The 19,579-nt window shown below is 36.6% G+C and overlaps 1 protein-coding gene and 1 long non-coding RNA gene across 4 annotated transcripts in view; one reads left to right on the forward strand and one right to left on the reverse strand.

Annotated features, from left to right (window-relative positions):
* LOC115213802 (transient receptor potential cation channel subfamily M member-like 2) overlaps positions 1-19,579 on the reverse strand; it is a 161,042-nt gene that overhangs the window by 11,255 nt on the left and 130,208 nt on the right. For all 3 annotated transcript variants that reach the window (XM_029782671.2, XM_029782672.2, XM_036504463.1), the window contains 9 exons: positions 16,497-16,671; positions 15,383-15,439; positions 13,821-13,847; positions 12,657-12,777; positions 11,753-11,966; positions 9,964-10,112; positions 8,534-8,673; positions 4,937-5,055; positions 2,784-2,878 (listed from right to left, as the gene is read on the reverse strand). In XM_029782671.2, the coding sequence (XP_029638531.1) occupies positions 2,784-2,878; positions 4,937-5,055; positions 8,534-8,673; positions 9,964-10,112; positions 11,753-11,966; positions 12,657-12,777; positions 13,821-13,847; positions 15,383-15,439; positions 16,497-16,671 (1,097 nt within the window). The remainder of the gene's footprint in view (positions 1-2,783; positions 2,879-4,936; positions 5,056-8,533; positions 8,674-9,963; positions 10,113-11,752; positions 11,967-12,656; positions 12,778-13,820; positions 13,848-15,382; positions 15,440-16,496; positions 16,672-19,579) is intronic.
* LOC118764155 overlaps positions 19,177-19,579 on the forward strand; it is an 11,439-nt gene continuing 11,036 nt past the window's right edge. Inside the window, exon 1 of the long non-coding RNA XR_004999939.1 lies at positions 19,177-19,315. This is a non-coding gene — a long non-coding RNA (uncharacterized LOC118764155). The remainder of the gene's footprint in view (positions 19,316-19,579) is intronic.

Genomic DNA, 19,579 nt, shown 5'->3' on the forward strand with positions numbered 1-19,579 from the left:
TGGCAGATGAAATACCACTAAGCATTTCACCTGGCGTGCTAACGTTTCTGCCAGCTCACTGCCTTATTTTTTTGGGTGGAGCTTAGGTGTTTCGCTCATAAACACACACATCGCCCAGTCTGAGATTCGAATCTGTGATCCCTTGATCACGAGTCTGCTGCTCTAACCACTAGGCCATGTTCCTCCACTAAGGAGAGTCATTATGCCAATAAAAATTAAAACAAACATGCACTGGTTCAATACCACTTCTTTATTTTACCAACTGCCCCAACTCTCTCCACTAAATTATTTTCTAAAAAAGCAAAACAAGAATATTCATACAGACACAAGCATAGCTGTGTGGTTGAGAAGTTCACTTCCTAACCATATGGTTCTGGGTTCAATCCCACTGCATGGCACCTTGGGCAAGTGTCTTCTACTATAGCCTCAGGCTGACCAAAGCTTTGTGTGTGGATTTGGTAGACGGAAACAGAAGCCTTTCAATCATAATGTATATATATATATACATATATATATATACATATAGATATATATACACAATATATATACACAAATATATATATATATATAATATATATATATATATATATATATATATATATATATATATATATATATTATACATATTGTGTATATATATATGTATAAATGTATAAAACCATAGTTAGGAGGTTTGAGAGGTGACGATATATTTATTTAACCACATGACTTCCATTGCATTACATCTGTTTCACATGTAGTATTAATTTTAGTATGCAAAAAGTTATGAGTAAATGTTTATATGAATAAATATGCTCAGCATTATACAGTACAATTTTATATTTACAAATAATGCAAAGAAAGAAAGCAAGCTCATCAGATCACTGAAACATCATGATACACACACACACACACACACACACACACACACACACAGGGTGTAATGGGTAAATTGTCGCCATTTTATATTTTTTATTTCATGCATGCGCATTGTTTGTTTTCAATTTTGTTGACTACACAGTACAGTAGGGTCATTGGGCACCGTCTGTGAGAAAAACAGCACCATCACACAATTCATTCTCTTAGAAATTTGGAAACCAGATGCTGTGCTGCTGGAATTTACACAGGAAGATCCAAAATGAACATTTCAAAGTGTTTGGGTGTCAATCTGAGGACATGTATCGAAAGCAATAAAAGTCAAACATCCAGTCAACCTCATGGTGTTTGGATTGATCACTAGTGATGGTAACACTATGCCTCCATTCATCTTCCCACACAGCCTTACACTCAACACAGAGGTCTGCATCAAGTGCTTGGAGGAGGTAGCACAACCCTGAATCAAGAGGGTGGCTGCTGGAAGACCCTATGTCTGGCAACAGGACTCTGCACCATGCCACACAAGCAGGAGAACCCAGTCGTAGCTGTCAGACAATTTCTGTGAGCACACCACCCCTAACATCAGGCCACCTAACTCCCCTATGATTATCTTATGTAGGGAACAGTTGACCGAGAAACCAACAAAACTCCTTCTAACTCCAAAGATGAACTGAAGGCAAGGGTTATGGCAGCATTCACCAGCTTAATCAAGGTCACCATCCAGAAGAGTTGCAGGAGATTCCGAAATCATCTGGAGGCCGTGGTTGAAGACAATTGCGATTTTATTGAATACATTTACTTTTCAGTATTTCAAGATATTTTTATGTAATTTTGGTAAATATATCTGTTAAAATGAGATATGAGTGTTATTTTCATTTGCATAATTTAGATAACAATTTATTCACTGCACTTATATATATATATAATTGGAACAAAAATGCAATAGAAGGCATTAAAACGTTGGACAGATAGACGATACAAAGGTGGACAAGAGAAACAACAATTAGAACAACAGGCAAAAAAAAGAAAGACGGGTCATTCTTGGCTTTCTTTCATCAGTCAAGTACCAGAATTCACGACCATTTCGGACAGTTACACTTGAGATGGTTCGATCTGGCTGCCCCCCCAAAAAGTCTAAGCTAACTGCATTAGACCTCTTTGTAAGAAAGCTAGTGAATGTGTAGGCAGCAAAGACAAAAAAGCAAATAAGCAAAAAAAAAAAAAAAAACGGAGAACATAGTACACAATTATGAATACAAACAATAAGAAATAACAACAGGCGTCTTTTGACTGAGAACGGGTCAAATTGAGCTGGCGTGTATGAAGTGAAAGCCTAAAGGCAGGAACATGAGATAATTACACACATCTTCTTGATAGGGAACACTAGTTTTTATTTTATTCACAAGAGAACATCAGAAGCTATTGATCTACTCTTGGAGGCAACTATTTTACTGCAGTAGATCTTGGAAGGTAAGCATCTTTGTTAGAACATGGTCAATGATAATCTGATGATCATGTGACCATCAGCTCTAATCTGTTAGCTGTAACTATGTAAAACAACTGTAGGGGACATAAACAGACATGCAAGAGGACAAGGAACAGATATGTAGAGATTTAACCATTTAGCATTTAAACCGGTTATATTTGGCTAAAATATTCTACCTGTTTTATGTCCAAACTGGCCAGGTCTGGCCTCTTGTACTTGACCCTCCAATGTCATACTAAAACTAAGCTACCAGACATTCCATGATTAATTCAAAACAATGAGAATGAATAAGTATTACATTTGACAGAATAAGCCTGATGTTAAATGGTTAATGTCAAATGGTTAACGTCAAATGGTTAATGTCAAATGGTTAATCATTAAATAGAGTGGGAAGAGTTAAGAGGGTAAAAGTAAATGTTTTCAATAGTAAAACTGTACTTACTCAAAGATATCTTCATCAACAAACACAATTTCATATTCCAGAAATTGGTCTTTTGGTTTGGTGTATGTTTTAGGATCATACACATCGTAAATACTCTGTAAAAAGAGATATGTTCAGTATAATATATATGATATATATACAATATATATACATATATATATATATATATATATAGCATGGTGAGACATAGACACATCATATATACTCTGTGAAGAAGAAATATATTGTACACAGGGTATATATACACATGACAAAGAGAGACATATTTCATGCATCATATATACAACAGCAAGGAGATATATATATATATATATACACACATTATATGTGTGTGTTTATATATATATATATATATATATATATATATATATATATATATGAAACCCATGCTAGCATGGAAAGCAGACATTAACAATGATGATGATGATGATGACACACACACACACACACACACATTATATATATATATATGTGTGTGTGTGTGTATCATCATCATCATCATTTAACGTCTGTTGTCCATGCCGGCATGGCTTGGAGGGTTTGACCAGGGCTGGTATGCTAGAAGGCTGCACCAGACTCCACTTCCATTTGGCGTGGTTTTCTACAGCCAGATGCTCTTCCTAACGCCAACCACTCTGAGAGTGTAATGGGTGCTATTATGTGCCACTGGCACGGGTGCCATTTGTGTGACACTGAGGTGCAACTATGTGCCACCTGCATGGGTACCAATTTGCCACAGCTGCACTTTTGCTCAGCTTGATGGGTTTTCTTCTCAAGCCTGACATAGTGCCAATGGTCTTGGTCAATTGCTTCTGTGAGACCCAACACTCGAAAGGAACTCAGCCACCTTGCTTCCATGGGCCCCAACACTCAAAATAATAATAATGATAATAATAATAATAATAATAAATAATAATAATAATAATCATAATAATAATAATAAATAATAATAATAAGTGTTATCATGTACATGTTTTGTCTTGCTATAGAAAATGGTCTACAGCAAATATTCTGCACAATACCATAGACTTGCTTGTCAGTTGTTTGACCGTAACCAGTTGAACATGTCCCTTAGTGGCTGACAATATGTACATCTCTGACCATGAGCAGAAGTAGTGGGGGAGCATCGTAGCTATATGCTGAGAGGAATTCTTTTGAGGTTTGGATAATTCACTTCTGGAAACAACGTTTTTTCATTCAATATCCTTAAACAACCCTTATTTAGGGACCTTTTGTGAAAGATGGGCTAGTTGACCTGAAGAAAATTCTAACTGGGTCCCACCTGCAAGGTCATGCGCTGTTTATCTTGATATGAGATCACCATGTCGTGCACATATGGTTGTGATGCCTGTGTCTAGTGTACCCTTATCAGACGCGTAGTCATGATGGGTATACTGGGCTTCGTATATTTTACCCCAGAGTCACTTTGATGGCATGCACTGCTCTCTCACACAATAATAATAATAATAATAATAATAATAATAATAATAATAATAATAATAAAAAGCCCTTGCTGCTTTGTAGGATAATTAATTGAGCATTTAACTAAGATTAAGGGGGTAAACTCCAACAAAAACTCCAGAGGGACAGGCCCAAAAGCCGATATGTTTGGTTATACTTAACCAATAACCAGCATCCCCTGAGGCTCCATGGATGCTGCGACTGTATTGATGTATCCTTTGTTCATGGAATATCCAGGGATGGAAAGGTTGATAAGAAAGGTATACTTGGGACTCAGCAACTGCTTCTAGAAACAGCCCAGGCCCCAGCAGAAGTGGTCATGTGACTGTATCTACGAATACTGCTGACCAATGAAGGAAAAAGGACATGTCCTTGATTCAGCAAAATCACATTTAAAGACGTTCCAGTGGTGACCATCAAATTTTTTCCCAATGACAAGGTATCCAGAACCACATTATGATTGGCAGTGTGGAATTTAAGGGTGATTTGACTGCTATTTCAAGTAAGTGCAAGTGACTACATAGAGGTTCCATTGTTGGCTTACGATTAGGACAGTGATGGTGATAATGACAGTGATATAGAAATTCAGGGTATTCCCCACCCGGCCCCACTCCAAGATGCTCCAACATGGCCTTGTCCAACAGACAAGAGAGACAACAACAACACCAAAATCAACAACAACTCGGACTTACTTCCCAAGGCACATATTTATCAAAGACTGGGAATCGAGCAAGTTTAGTTCCAGGGTAGGGAGACTGTCGTGAGGCAACATGGAGACTCTGACCTTTCGTACTGGACACACCTTGGACATCTGTGAATATAAAACACGGATACATATACATATAAGATGCTGTTTATAACCATAAGACAAATTTTGTGGATGTAGCAAGTCTCCATACTCTTCATTATTGATATTAGTATTAATATACACTCCAGACAACTTTTATTGTCCAGCGAAGAATTACCCAACGGGAAGAATTCACAGAAAGATTAACAACTAAATGTAGACACAGATGTTAGATACTGACCTCGTTGTGGTTAGCCGTTAACTGGAACTTAATTGAGAGCTAATATGGTAGCTGTCCGGATAATATATCCCTTCAAACTAATTATATATATATATATATATATAAACGGCAGTTTGTCTGTGTGTGTTTCTGTGTGTCTGTTTGGTTGTACCCTCACCCTGACCACTGCTTTCAACCGATTCTGATGAAACTTGACACACACATAGCCCAATGTCATAATTCAAAACTAACGCAGCGAAAATTTTGAAAAGTTCCTCCAGTTCTGAAAAAAATCGATAAATTCGACATGGGGTCGAGAATCAGAAACACAAACCGCAGACTGTCTAGGGGACGCAACTCGACCTTTTTTAACTCACAAAAAAAATTTACCATAATTTTTTTCCCATTTTTTTGCTATTTTTTGGCTATAACTCTCTAAAAATGCTTTATAGTTATTTCCCTTACAAACCTGAGCAACGCCGGGCGACACTGCTAGTATATATATATATATATATATACAATACCAAAATTGGACAAGAATGCAAAACATCCAGACAGTTAGATAATACAAAAAAGGGACAACAAAACATCCAGACAGATGATACAAAAAAACAAGGACTGGTCATTTGGAGTTTTCTTTCTTCAGTTGAGTTCCAGATTATGTATATATATATATATATATGTATATATATATGTGACCTTGTGAGTACCTTTGGCGATTTTTCTCCTCTGTTTTCCCTTCTCGGGATCTTTCCTTCTCCTTTGTTTCCGACGAAGAGCTCCGCTCGAAACGTCAAACCCTCCTTCTTCCCTTCTTTCCTGAGCGTCCAATAATACTTTATTTGTTCCACGTCCTCGCGTTGTTGTGTTTTTTGGCTTTTTTGCGTTTTCTTGTTTGGATTAACTATATATATATTATATATATATATATATATATATATAAATATATATACACACACACACACAGACGCATGCATATATTGTGTGTGTGTATATATATGTTATATACACAATATCTATAAAACAAGAAGATGTAATGAGGAGGCTTTAATCATAAATCACAACAACTGTTTCTGTGCAATGGTAAAAGCTGTTAATTGCTGAGTTTTCTAAATCATTCTGTTGCATAAAATATTTTTTTAATAATTACATAAATAAATATGATCCAACAACTGCCGTGTGCCGGCACTTCAAATGCCATATGAGGAAAAGGCGTTGAAAATCTATGGAAAAAATTCCTATTAAAGGATGAAGATAAATTCATCCGGATATTTGGCTCATGATTGGAAAAATCCAAAGTCTTACAGCTGTTTCTGGGATATCTCAGGGTATGGGATATTCAGTCATCAGAGACAAATAGGGAAAATGAGAAGGGTGTAGAATAATGAAATGGCAACAGAGAGGACATATGCATGTAACCCATGCTAGCATCGAAAACGGACATTAAATGATGATGATAATGATGATATATATATTACTCTTTTACTCTTTTACTTGTTTCAGTCATTTGACTGCAGCCATGCTGGAGCACCGCCTTTAGTCGAGCAACTCGACCCCGGGACTTATTCTTTGTAAGCCCAGTACTTATTCTATCGGTCTCTTTTTGCCGAACCGCTAAGTGACAGGGACGTAAACACACCAGCATCGGTTGTCAAGCAATGCTAGAGGGACAAACACAGACACACAAACACACACACGCATATATATATATATATATATATATATATATATATATATATATATAATATATATATATATATATATATATAGATAGATAGATATATATGACGGGCTTCTTTTCAGTTTCCATCTACCAAATCCACTCACAAGGCTTTGGTCGGCCTGAGGCTATAGCAGAAGACACTTGCCCAAGGTGCCACGCAGTGAGACTGAACCCGGAACCATGTGGTTGGTAAACAAGCTACTTACCACACAGCCACTGCTGCGCCTATATATATTGTTTCAAGGGAATTTTATTCCTCCAAAATACAAGGTATTGACCCAGTATTTCCTTGGATGCAACCATCCCTTCACGAGGTTAACATATCCTCTAATTAAACATATATATATATATATATATATATATATATATATATATATATATACATATATATGATTCGCTATGATAGATCGCTAGCCACTAAATCTTTTTCTATTTTCTCTCTCTGCATATTTCTGTGTTCCTTTCTGTCGAAGAGCGTAGGCTCGAAACATAAAAGACTTTCTCCCTTCCCGAGCATTAAACTAATATATATGTTTGTTGTTTACACACCCATCTTTGTCTTTTTGTATTTTTCGTAAATTCTTACTATATATATATATATATATATATATATAACATAAGGGGCATCAGCCATCTGAATGTGGCTAGGGACAGGGCAGGGTGGTGGGGGTGTTACTGATGCATTTAGCCCCAGGCGATCATCGACGTCACCTTGAGGGCTGACACCATCTCGGTGTCCTCTAGCCTGCAAAGGGAGATCATTCCCCGAAGATACGGATACTACATACGGACCAGGTTTTGAGGTATTTGCCTCTTATCAATGCATGGTAAGCACCGTTCTCCGACGAATAACTCTCTCTACAGGCCATATATATAAGGATTTTCACAGTAAACACAGTCACTGATGTAGAAAAACCGTTCGAAAACAATAATAAATCTCTAAAATGGCTGATGCCCCTTATGTTATAGAGCAGTTACTGTTTATATCTCGTTTAGAGATTTATTATTATATATATATATATACATACATGAATACACAGGGAAGGAGAGTTGACTGTTGGTGGGGTGGTGGTGATAATGACAACAACAATAGACACTTTTAAATAATCAACAGAGATATATACATACATACACACAAATAAATATATATATATATATATTGGGGAGGGGGAGAAGACCTGACCAATGATAATGGTGCTGATAGTGGTGATGGTGGTGGTGGTGGTGGTAATGATAATGATGGTGGTAGCAGAGATGATAATGCAGGTGATGGTATTCATAATGTTGGTGATGATGATGATGATGATGATGGTAGTGGTGTTGGCAATACAGGTGATGATTATAGTGATAATGGTGATGATGGTGGTTATGATAGTGAAAGTTGTGGCAGTGGTGGTGGTGGTGATGCTGTAAACATTGGTTGTGGTGATACTATGTTGATGTTGATGATGGTGATTGTGATGATGATGATGATGATGATGATGTTGATGATGATGATGGTGATTGTGATGATGATGATGATGAAGTTTTGATAGATGCTAGAAAGAAGACAAACTCACCGGATTTATCCAACATATGTTTGATATCTTCCAAGTATATTCTACTGGTCTGTAGCGCCCTCTCTAGTTCCACAACACGATCACTGAGGCGTTTAATGTTCTTCTTTTGAAGTTGCATATCATCTTTTAAATTGTTAACACTGAACCGCAACAAAAAGACATGGAAACACATTATCATTATTATTATTATTATTATTATTATTATATTATTATTATTATTATTATTTATTATTACTGATCAGTGCATGCCATCAAAGTAACAATGGGGTACAAATATACGAAGCCCAGTATACCCATCATGACTACCCGTCTGATATGGGTACACCAGGCACATGCATCACAACCAAATGTGTGCAACATGGTGATCTCATATCAAGATAAACAGCACATGACCTTGCAGATGGGGCCCAGCTAGAATTTTCTTCTGGTCCAGTAACCCATCCCGCTCAAAAGGTCCCTAAATAATAATAATAATAATAATAATAATAATTATTATTATTATTATTATTATTATTACCTTTGGACAGCTTCTAACGCTGGAGATGTACTACGGTGTCGATTTATTTGACCGAACCCTTCGAGGTGGTGCCCCCCACCTTCAGCATGGCCACAGTCCAATGACTGAAGCAAGTAAAAAGGGCAAGAGACAAAACATTATATTTTGACATCTGAAGGGGTGACCAAACATGGGACCATCCTCTGGACATTGGCCACCCTCTTGTGTGTTTATGATGCTACCAAGTGGTCACTGCTATTTCCCAGGTTTGCATTGGATGTTGATGATGATGATGACTCTTGCCCCAAACTCATCCCTCATCTGTCAGACTCATAACCAAAAGCGTTCCCGATGGCACTTATTACCCAGTCTGACTCTCTTTGTTGTCTAGCTCCTAGTCAGCCTTGATGCCAAAGACTTAAGATCAAAGGCGCTCCAACTATGACCATCCCATCATTTATTTAGACATAGTGTATCCAGGATCAAATCATGCAGTTGTTGTTGCTTCACTGTTGGTCATCCTTGGTCCCACACATTTATGACTAAAGATGTTCCAGCCACAACCATTCTGGGAGGTCATGGATGGCAGAGACGATAGAGCATCAAGCGAAATGTTACCTTGCTGTATTTAATTATGTCTCTTTATGTTCTGAGTTCAAATCCTGCTGAAGTCAGCTTGACTGTTCATCAGTTTGAGTTGATAACATGGTCTATCAGTCAAATATTGGATGATGTAGTGCTAGTCTGCTATTCCCAGACAGGATGGTCACGATCAGAATGTCTTTGATTGTTACAGTTGGCTCAGTCAGAACCAAACAACATGTGTGACTTTCTTCAAACACTGTAGACTTCATGAGATCTTTACACTTAGTATGCACTCCCCTTATCCCTAGATACATAGACAGCAAAATAAAATTGAAAAAAAAATACTTACATTTCTGCTTGCTTCTTTGGGAATTCAGACATCTTTTGTTGAGTTTCTAAAGTTAAAGAATACTCTTTTGCACATTTCTTCCAGTAGCTGTAATCTTCTGATCTTTTCAGACGTTGACTAGCTCGATGCGACGAAGAAGAAGCTTCAGGCTGAGGGGAAAAAATGGAGAAATCTTCATGTTTAACAACAACAACAACAACAACAACAACAACAACAACAACAACAGGACAAGAACAGGGATTTATTCTAAACTTCTAAGCAGAGTGAGCTTCACTAAAGGCAGTCAGGGACCAGGGAGAAGTGTTAAAACCAGACAACAGGGTTCACCCTTTGCCTGTCCAAAGCATTTTTATAAACTTGTCCCAAACTTTTTTTATAAACTTTTAGTTACGAGCAATATAAAGCTTTCCTTTCATAAGTCCCTATTTAATTTGGGGGTTGAAAGGAATCTGAGAAGGTGTATCCCATATGATATATGGACACCAGAGAAATATGTCCTGTGTATCACATGTGACACACAGAATAGGAAAAGGATGATTTGAGTAAAATGTTTTATTCTATCACAAATCAGTTGCAACTTATAAAGGAATTTTTGGATCAATTTTGGAGGTTTGAAAGACAAAGATAAACCTAGCAAGACCATAATTCCAAACTTGAACAACAAGGAATTAAATACTATTTTAAAATCTCACAACGAGAGATATTTAGCAACAGTACTTTGTAGTAAAGACAGTTTACCAGCATAACATGGCAGCCCTGGTTTAGGACGAATGTTGCTGTAATTTAGCCCCAGGAGACACACAGATATTGTTTTGAGCTGAGTTGGGGTGCTAGATTCCATTGTTTGATAATATAAGGACACAGATTGTGTCATGCAGCCAGCTGGAGATGATGTCTCCTGGGGCTAAATTACAGCAACCTTCATCCTAAACCAGGACTGCCATGTTATGTTGGCAAACAATCTTTACTAAAAGGAATTAAATGTTATGGAGGAGTTTTATAGATTGGTCAGCAGATTGCCATTGTCTGGGTTTCCCCAAAAGTTCAATATAAAAGTAGCTGTGATTATAATTGGTTCATCAGAATTTGTCAGTGGTGCAATTAGGCAGTAAGCAGAAGACTGAGGTCCAAACTGGAATCCTCAGGTGAGAAGAATGGTAGGAATAAATTAAAATCGTACAAAACAACCAATGAAAATTATTAAAAAATAGAAGGAAAGTTGAAAGGCATAATTTATGTTCAACTGCATAAATCTACCGATTCCTCTCAAAACCACAGAGACCAGCACCAAATTTAAAACTGTCAATTCTTTGAAGTAATCAATAGACTCAATCATAAAGAGATGATGTACTTAATTAAATTCTTTCTTATTATGCATAATATATATATGTGTGTGCATGTGTGCGTGTGTATATAAGTATATATATACACACACATACATGCACACACAAACATGCATGTGTATGCATGCATGCACACACACACACACACACACACACACACAAAATAAAAGTCAAGTGACAGAATTAGAAGATATAATGAATAAACAACATCAATATAACATAATTAATTCAGAGATATTCAGAAATGTTAATTAGTAGTGTTAATTAACAACAGTGATTAATATTAAATAGAATGACTAATTAGTTTTAATCAGTTGTTTGAATTAAGCATTAATAAATCTGGGTGATAATTATCAAATGTTATTAGGAATTAGAATTAATTACCGTTAGTATTAATCAGTGTTAAATTGGATTAGCAAAACTTGCAAATGGAAAATGTAACATACCAAAGCTGATTTCTTCCAGCATTTGCAGAAGAATTCGCAATTTCTTTTACATTTCTTCATTTTGCGGTAAATAAGCCGGATAAGCATTGCAAAATAACTTAAGAAGGTGAGAGGCGGCGGGAAACAGAGCCGTTCTTCAAAGTCAACAACTAAAGCATAACGCTGGAATTTCCATATGGAAGAAGCTTCATTATCAACTTTGCTAATTGTTAATCTGTAAAAAATCATTAAAGTTTCTTTTAGAGAATCGAAACAAATTGTTATTTATTCTTAATACTATGTGCTGGTGCCATGCAAAATGCACCCATGCTGGTGCCACGTAAAAAAGGAACCATGCTGGTGCCACATATGGAGCAGCCCTTGTTGGTGCCATGTAAAAAGCACCCAGTACACTCTGTAAAATGGTTGGCGTTAGGAAAGGCATCCAGCTGTAGAAACCATGCCAAAGCAGACACTGGAACTTGGTACAGCTCCTGACAAACCATTCAACTCATGCCAGCATGGAAAACAAACGCTAATTGATGATGATGATGATGATGATGGTGATGATGATGATGATGATGATGATGATGATTTTTTGAAATTTCTACAGACAATTTAATTTCTATGAATGCCTGTTCCCAAACTGATAACCATTCTGGTCCAAGAATTGCTGACAGTGTGAAGCAATGGAATCACAAAACGTCAAGAAACATTTCGTTTGGTATTAGTATGCATTCTTGTTCAATGGCTGTGATGATGGTGATGATGGTGGCAGTGGCTTTGATAGTGGTGGTGGTGGTGGTGGTTGTAGTAATACTGATGATGATCTTGCATCCCCCCCACTCACCTCCTGTTCCCATCAGATCCCAATACAACAACAACAACCGCAACCATAATAAAAGTAAAAGCTGTATTTACTTACGCAAACATTGCAAATAAAATTGTGGTAAGAATTAATTTGCATATAATGAGATATTGCAACACAACGATGTAACCCCCGAGACTGGAATATGGACATGTAGCAACAGCAGCAATTCCTGCATCTGCAACAGAGAAAAAAAACCAAACAAACATAACGCTGAGCAGACACTCACACTTAACAAGAAAATTCCTCTCACACTCGACCACAACAAACAAAACCACATCTCAACATCTCTTCTCTTCTTCACATTTCTGCTTCATGCACGAAGCTTACCTCCCACACCCCAATCCTGTCCCCTTCATACCCCCTGATTTACAATACGGGGTGACTAGACTATAACGCACACCGCCAGATATTTTAAGCATCTCAGCAGCAATTCCTGAAAGGCTGGGGGGCTTTCTCTGTCTTCATATCCTTCATTGCTTTATCTACCAGGGTACTGTCATTTCAGGTAGTTGGTACCTCAGTTGGGTCAACCTTTGGCAGACTCTCCTCCTCCCCATTCATTCTCCACATTCAGCAGTCTTTCATAATGGCAGTTCCAAGCCTCTTTCTTTGCTGAATCATTAAAAGCAAGGCACCATCATTCATGCAGACACATTTCTATACTTATATATTTATAATATAGTGTAAAATTAATTAATTAATTGATTAATAATTAATAATTTTACTAATTAGTCATTACATTAAAAAAACCTTTTTAGGTGAATTATACAAAATATTCTATAATTATATGAATAATTATAATCAGGGGTCAGCTAGCTGCCTCACCATGTACTGAATTGGAAATAGATACTAATATCTTTTCAACTACCATAAAAATGGTATTTCTAATTCAGTACGTAATGAGGCACTTAGCTGACCCCTGATTATAATTATGTATATAATTATAGAATATTTTATACACACACACACACACACACACACACACACACACACACACACACACACACACACACCACACACACACACACACAATGTACTCGAAAGGCTATTGACTTTGAAGACTCTTGTTATTCATTCTGCAGGGTATCCAAAACCACCCTCTTCATCAATGCAAACTGATACTAAAAAATAATGAAGATCTGTTATGACACAAGATAAAGTACCCGCCAAAAAAATATAATGTTTCACCTGAGTATATATAAACAAGAGTATTCTTACCTGAAACAAATGGCGATGATGTTTTTTCTGAAATGGAAAATAAAATAGTTTTAAAGTCATAGAATAATTTATGCGTGAGTATATGATGCATGAATGAGTGTGTGTGTGTGCGTTATAATATATATATATATATAAATTATATATAAAAAGGAACAAGAACGTGAAATACACAAAGAGACGACACAAAAAACAGACGGGTCATTCGAAGCCTTTAATCTTCAGTCAGAAACCGGATCATCATAGCACATTTCGGCTGATTAATCCTGATATTGCTCCGAAACGGCCAGCCCCAATGAAAAACTAAGCTGTGAGCATTAGATTTCTTGGAAAAAGGATCAAATGTAAACGAAACAAGGACAGAAAAACGGACGAAGTCACACGAATATAAATACAAAAAACAAAAACAAAAATAAAAACAAGAATGGTAATAACAGGACAAGGAGGTTATGAGAGGTATTGGTGTCAATAAGACCCAAAGGTGTCAGGTAATGCTGAGTAAGTGCTATGGCTAGACTATAGTTACGCTCCAGGTTCGGTGATTATGCGAATAAGGAGTCAAACATAGGTCATATCAACATGTGTATGTATAAATTTTTTTTTCCGAATGAGATAAGACGAGTGTGTGTGGTTGGTTGCGATTGTGATGGTTGGTGCATGTTTGAGATGTGATTTGAGACATGTATTGTTTGAGCCTGGTGTTATGGATGTTTTCTATTTGTTGGGAAAAGCCGCTAGCAGCAAGTGTTTGATTATAAATATGGTGCATGATTATTGAAAATTTCCTCAGTGGAAGACAGGTCGGATATGCGGGTTGAGATGCAGCTGATTATGTTATTGAAAGTGGATTTGTGGTGATTGGAGTAGATGTTAAGGTATTTAAGATATTGGTTAGGTTTGTGGTAAGAGGAGTATTGACAGGTTGATAAGTTTAAAGTTGCATCAAGAATGACCAATTTTAAATACTATTGGAATTTACTCATAAGATATTGGAATCTTATATACATATACCATTCTGCCTAAATAATGGATCTACAAATGCAATTTCCCTGCATATCTCACATCTATTTTCATTCCTCCACTTAACCATTTTCTCACACCGTCTCCGATAAAGGGATACAATAAATATCCTGGAAACAGCTGTAAGACCTTCTATTTATAAATGTTCTAAAATCTTCATGGCCTTGGTTTTTTACCTCATTCTGAAAAAAAATTATATATATATATATATATATATATACACATACACACATCTATATAATACATCTGTCTATGTACACATGTATATATGTTGAGGCATACACACACATACACTTCTGTAATAATAGTTTTTGCATTTAGGTACAAGGCCAGAAATTTTGAGTGGGAGGACTAAATTGATATCAATGACCCCAGTATTCCACTGGTACTTTATTTTCTCAGTTGAATTGATAGGAACATAAATTGTGACTAAGGTTTGGTGGAAGATTTTAATTCAAAACTTATGAAAACAAGACATTTGTGCTACACAGGATCAGAGGCAGTTTCAGTCAGGTTGGTATCAAAAGAGTCCATGTTTTACTTACTTGTAGTGCAATAACCTGGCGAAATATTTTTGTACAAAGGAGTGCAGTCTTTAAAACCTGGAAATAGAAACGGTTATGGCATTAGAGGTAAAGATGTGATTTACAGTCATGTCACTTACGTTGAATGTCTCCATTTGGTAAATTTAACATAGAACCAATCAATATAATGTATTTACATTTCATACAATTAATACACATTTTATTTAATTAATCCCTAATTAATGTGTACTTCATATAGTTACATTATAAACATCATCAGTTAACATTTGTTTTCTAAATTGTCGAGAGTCGGATGGTTTTGTAGCAGATTTGAAACTGGATCACTGGATAGCTGAGTAAGCATCAACAGCTAAACCCTAGAGAGACATTTTTGTCTTCCAGATATAAAATTTCCAAATGATGCCTATGACGGTTCAACAAGAGGAACTGGTGAACCAGAGGAATTGGTGAACCAGAGGAACTGGTGAACAAGAGGAACTGATGAACAAGAGGAAGTGGTGAGCAAGAGGAAGTGGTGAACCAGAGGAAGTGGTGAACCAGAGGAAGTGGTGAACAAGAGAAACTGGAGAACCAGAGGAACTGATGAACAAGAGGAAGTGGTGAACCAGAGGAAGTGGTGAACAAGAGAAACTGGAGAACCAGAGGAACTGATGAACAAGAGGAAGTGGTGAACCAGAGGAAGTGGTGAACAAGAGAAACTGGAGAACCAGAGGAACTTATGAACAAGAGGAACTGGTGTATAAGACCTCAGCAGAATTTGAACTCAGAATGTAAAGACAGATGAAGTACCGCTAAGCATTTCGCCCGGTGTACTAAAATTTCTGCCAGCTCTCCGCCTTAAACAGAAGAAATATTTTTTTTCTATTTTAGGCAGAAGGTCCGAAATTTTTTGGGAAGGGGGCCAGTCGATTAGATCGATCCCAGTACATAACTGGTACTTAATTTATCAACTCAGAAAGGATGAAAGGCAAAGTCGACCTCAGTGAAATTCGAACTCAGAATGTAAAGACAAATGAAATACCGCTAAGCATTTTGCCTGGCATGCTAACGTCTCTGCCAGCTCGCTGTCCTAGACAGAATATAATATTGAAATAGAGAAACAGCAGATATTTACCATCTAAATCCTGAATTTGTGTTAAAAATAAGGCAAAGAGTGGACGTGTCAAGACATTTTTTAACATTTGGATGCCAAGAGGATAGTTTGGGTAGAGGACGGCTTGCGTGGTCACACCACCAGCTAAGAGGAATATCAAGAACATCCTGATGAAGGCCACAAAATCATGCTTCACCTAAAAAAGACAAACAGTTTAAGGATTAAAGGATTAAAGGATTAAAAGTAGACAGCATTTGATAATGTTGGTGGTGGGTGGGGGGGAGGGTGGTGGTTTGCTGTTGCCATTGGTGGTGGTGGTGGTGGTGGTGGAGGTGGCAGTGTTCTTGTTGGTGTTGTTGTTTTTTGTTGTCATTAATTTCTTTTGTTGTTCCTGCAATACTCTTTTACTCTTTACTCTTTTACTTGTTTCAGTCATTTGACTGCGGCCATGCTGGAGCACCGCCTTCAGTCGAGCAAATCGACCCCGGGACTTATTCTTTGTAAGCCCAGTACTTATTCTATCGGTCTCTTTTGCCGAACCGCTAAGTGACAGGGACGCAAACACACCAGCATCAGTTGTCAAGCAATGCTAGGGGGACAAACACAGACACACAAACACACACACACACATATATATATACATATATACGACAGGTTTCTTTCAGTTTCCGTCTACCAAATCTACTCACAAGGCATTGGTCGGCCCGGGGCTATAGCAGAAGACACTTGCCCAAGATACCACGCAGTGGGACTGAACCCGGAACAATGTGGTTGGTTACCACACAGCCACTCCTGCACCTATCGTGAAGGTAATACTAAAAGCAATGGAAATTTACTTCCATACATTTCACGTGTTCTATTGCTATTGTTGTTGTGGCTGTTGTTGCTGATGCTATCACGGACTTTTACAATTTGGCCCTTTTTTCCAGTGGACAAACAAACCCTCGTCCGCCTTTTCAAGCAAAAATTGAGGGATGTGTTGTTAGGTTGAATAAACCCCAGATTAACACTTAAATGGCAACAGATGGAGAAAAAGTCACCAGTTCCCTAAGGTCCTGGTTGGTTTATCAATGTAACGCTGACAAATGTACAATATATAACAATGTGTAACAATATAAATAAAAACAAGCTTACAAGAGTGATGTGCAATATATAAGTTGATACACGAATGATAATAATAATAATAATAATAATAATAATAATAATAATAATAATAATAATAATAATAATAATAATATTAATAATGATGATAACAATAATAATAATAATAATAATAATAATAATAATAATAATAATAATAATAATAATAATAATAATAAATTGTCTTAAATGGCACATCACGTATTGAGAAGAGCATTGTCGCTGTGAGAACTATTACTACCCATGTATTTTAATTTAACTTTAAAAAAAAAAAAATGAACGAACTATTGAGTTTAGTTTAATGGCCTACCAATGTATACTATGAGTTTCTTTGCTCTAGGAGTCGGGAAGACACTCGGCAAGAAATGGAAGCAAATTTGAAAGAAGAAAAAAAAATAATAATAATAATAGTAATAATAATATATGGAAGTATGTAGAATTAGAAATAGAAAGTCCTTGGTACAGTATTATATATCTGAAAAGATTATTAGGAGTTTACAAGCACCAAATAATTTATAAACATTTAATTATTAAAGTGGAAAAATTATCAGAAAAACCATTTCTATTTATCTTTTCAAATATATATATGTATATATATTAATAGTAATAGTAAGTGAGGGCGCGTGGCTTAGTGGTTAGGGCATTCGGCTCATGATCGTAAGGTTGTGAGTTCGATTCCCAGCGACGCGTTGTGTCCCTGAGCAAGACACTTTATTTCACGTTGCTCCAGTCCACTCAGCTGGCAAAAATGAGTTGTACTTGTATTTCAAAGGGTCAGCCTTGTCACTCTCTGTGTCACGCTGATTTTCCCCGAGAACTACGTTAAGGGTACACGTGTCTGTGGAATGCTCAGCCATTTGCACGTTAATTTCACGAGCAAGCTGTTCCGTTGATCGTATCAGCTGGGACCCTCGTCGTCGTAACCGGCGGAGTCTTTAGAAATAGTAATAGTATGACAACAAAAGAAAGAATAAGACCTCAATATTATGTAAATAGAAGTAATATAATATGTGACAATTATTCGGTTGCCATAATAAAACTCTGAGTTTCAGATGTCGGGGTGAAAAACTGCTCCGGCATCTCGTCAGTTATTGTTTGTCTTAATAACTGACGAGATGCCAGAGCAGTTTTCCATCCTGACATCCAAAATGCAGAGTTTTATTCTGGCAACTGAATAATTGTCACATAGTATATTACATGAAGGATTACGTAAGTAATTTATTCGGTAATAGAAGAAACTGGTATACGATTAATTCTTGATTTTTTTGTAATTTTCATCTGTCTTGCCTGCCTATGTTCTGGTGTTTGCTGAATTTTCTCTGGAGAACATTCTTTCTTTGTAGTTAGATCGTATGTGATCTTCTTCTAGCATATGGCCATCCACCTAGTGGATTTTAGCCCTAAATACACACACACACACACATATATTTTCATGTTTCACTAAGAAGCAGTATTTGGTACAAGAATTTCCAACTCAAGTCAAATATAATAAAACTACTCCAAATTGTTGTTAGACTAACACAAAATGTGGAGTCTAGATTAGTTTGTACAGACATTGAGCTGTATTAGCTGTAATGATGAAGCCAAATCAAATAGGGATATTTTGAAATCATTTAATATGTATGTTTCAGACTTGCATGATACATAATAGGAAATGCATCCATTACGTAAACCTTCCTCAGTTATAGCATTTCAAAAATGTATACATGTATGCATGCATGTATGTATGTATGTATATGTATAGGGTCATCCCATAAATAATGCAGTTTTTTATACTTCTTTTATTTTTCAAAATTAAGATAAACAAAGTTCTTTTTCAATCTAAAATATACTCTCCTTCATTTTCTACAATGCTCTTCCTTCTATCTGGTAGACTTGCAAACCCCCTCTTCCAAAATTCCCATGTCCATGACGAAAAGTACTCCTCCAATACTGTTCTGACCTCCTCTACAGAATTCATACTT

Source organism: Octopus sinensis, linkage group LG7 (genome assembly GCF_006345805.1).
Source record: "Octopus sinensis linkage group LG7, ASM634580v1, whole genome shotgun sequence".
NCBI lineage: Eukaryota > Metazoa > Mollusca > Cephalopoda > Octopoda > Octopodidae > Octopus > Octopus sinensis.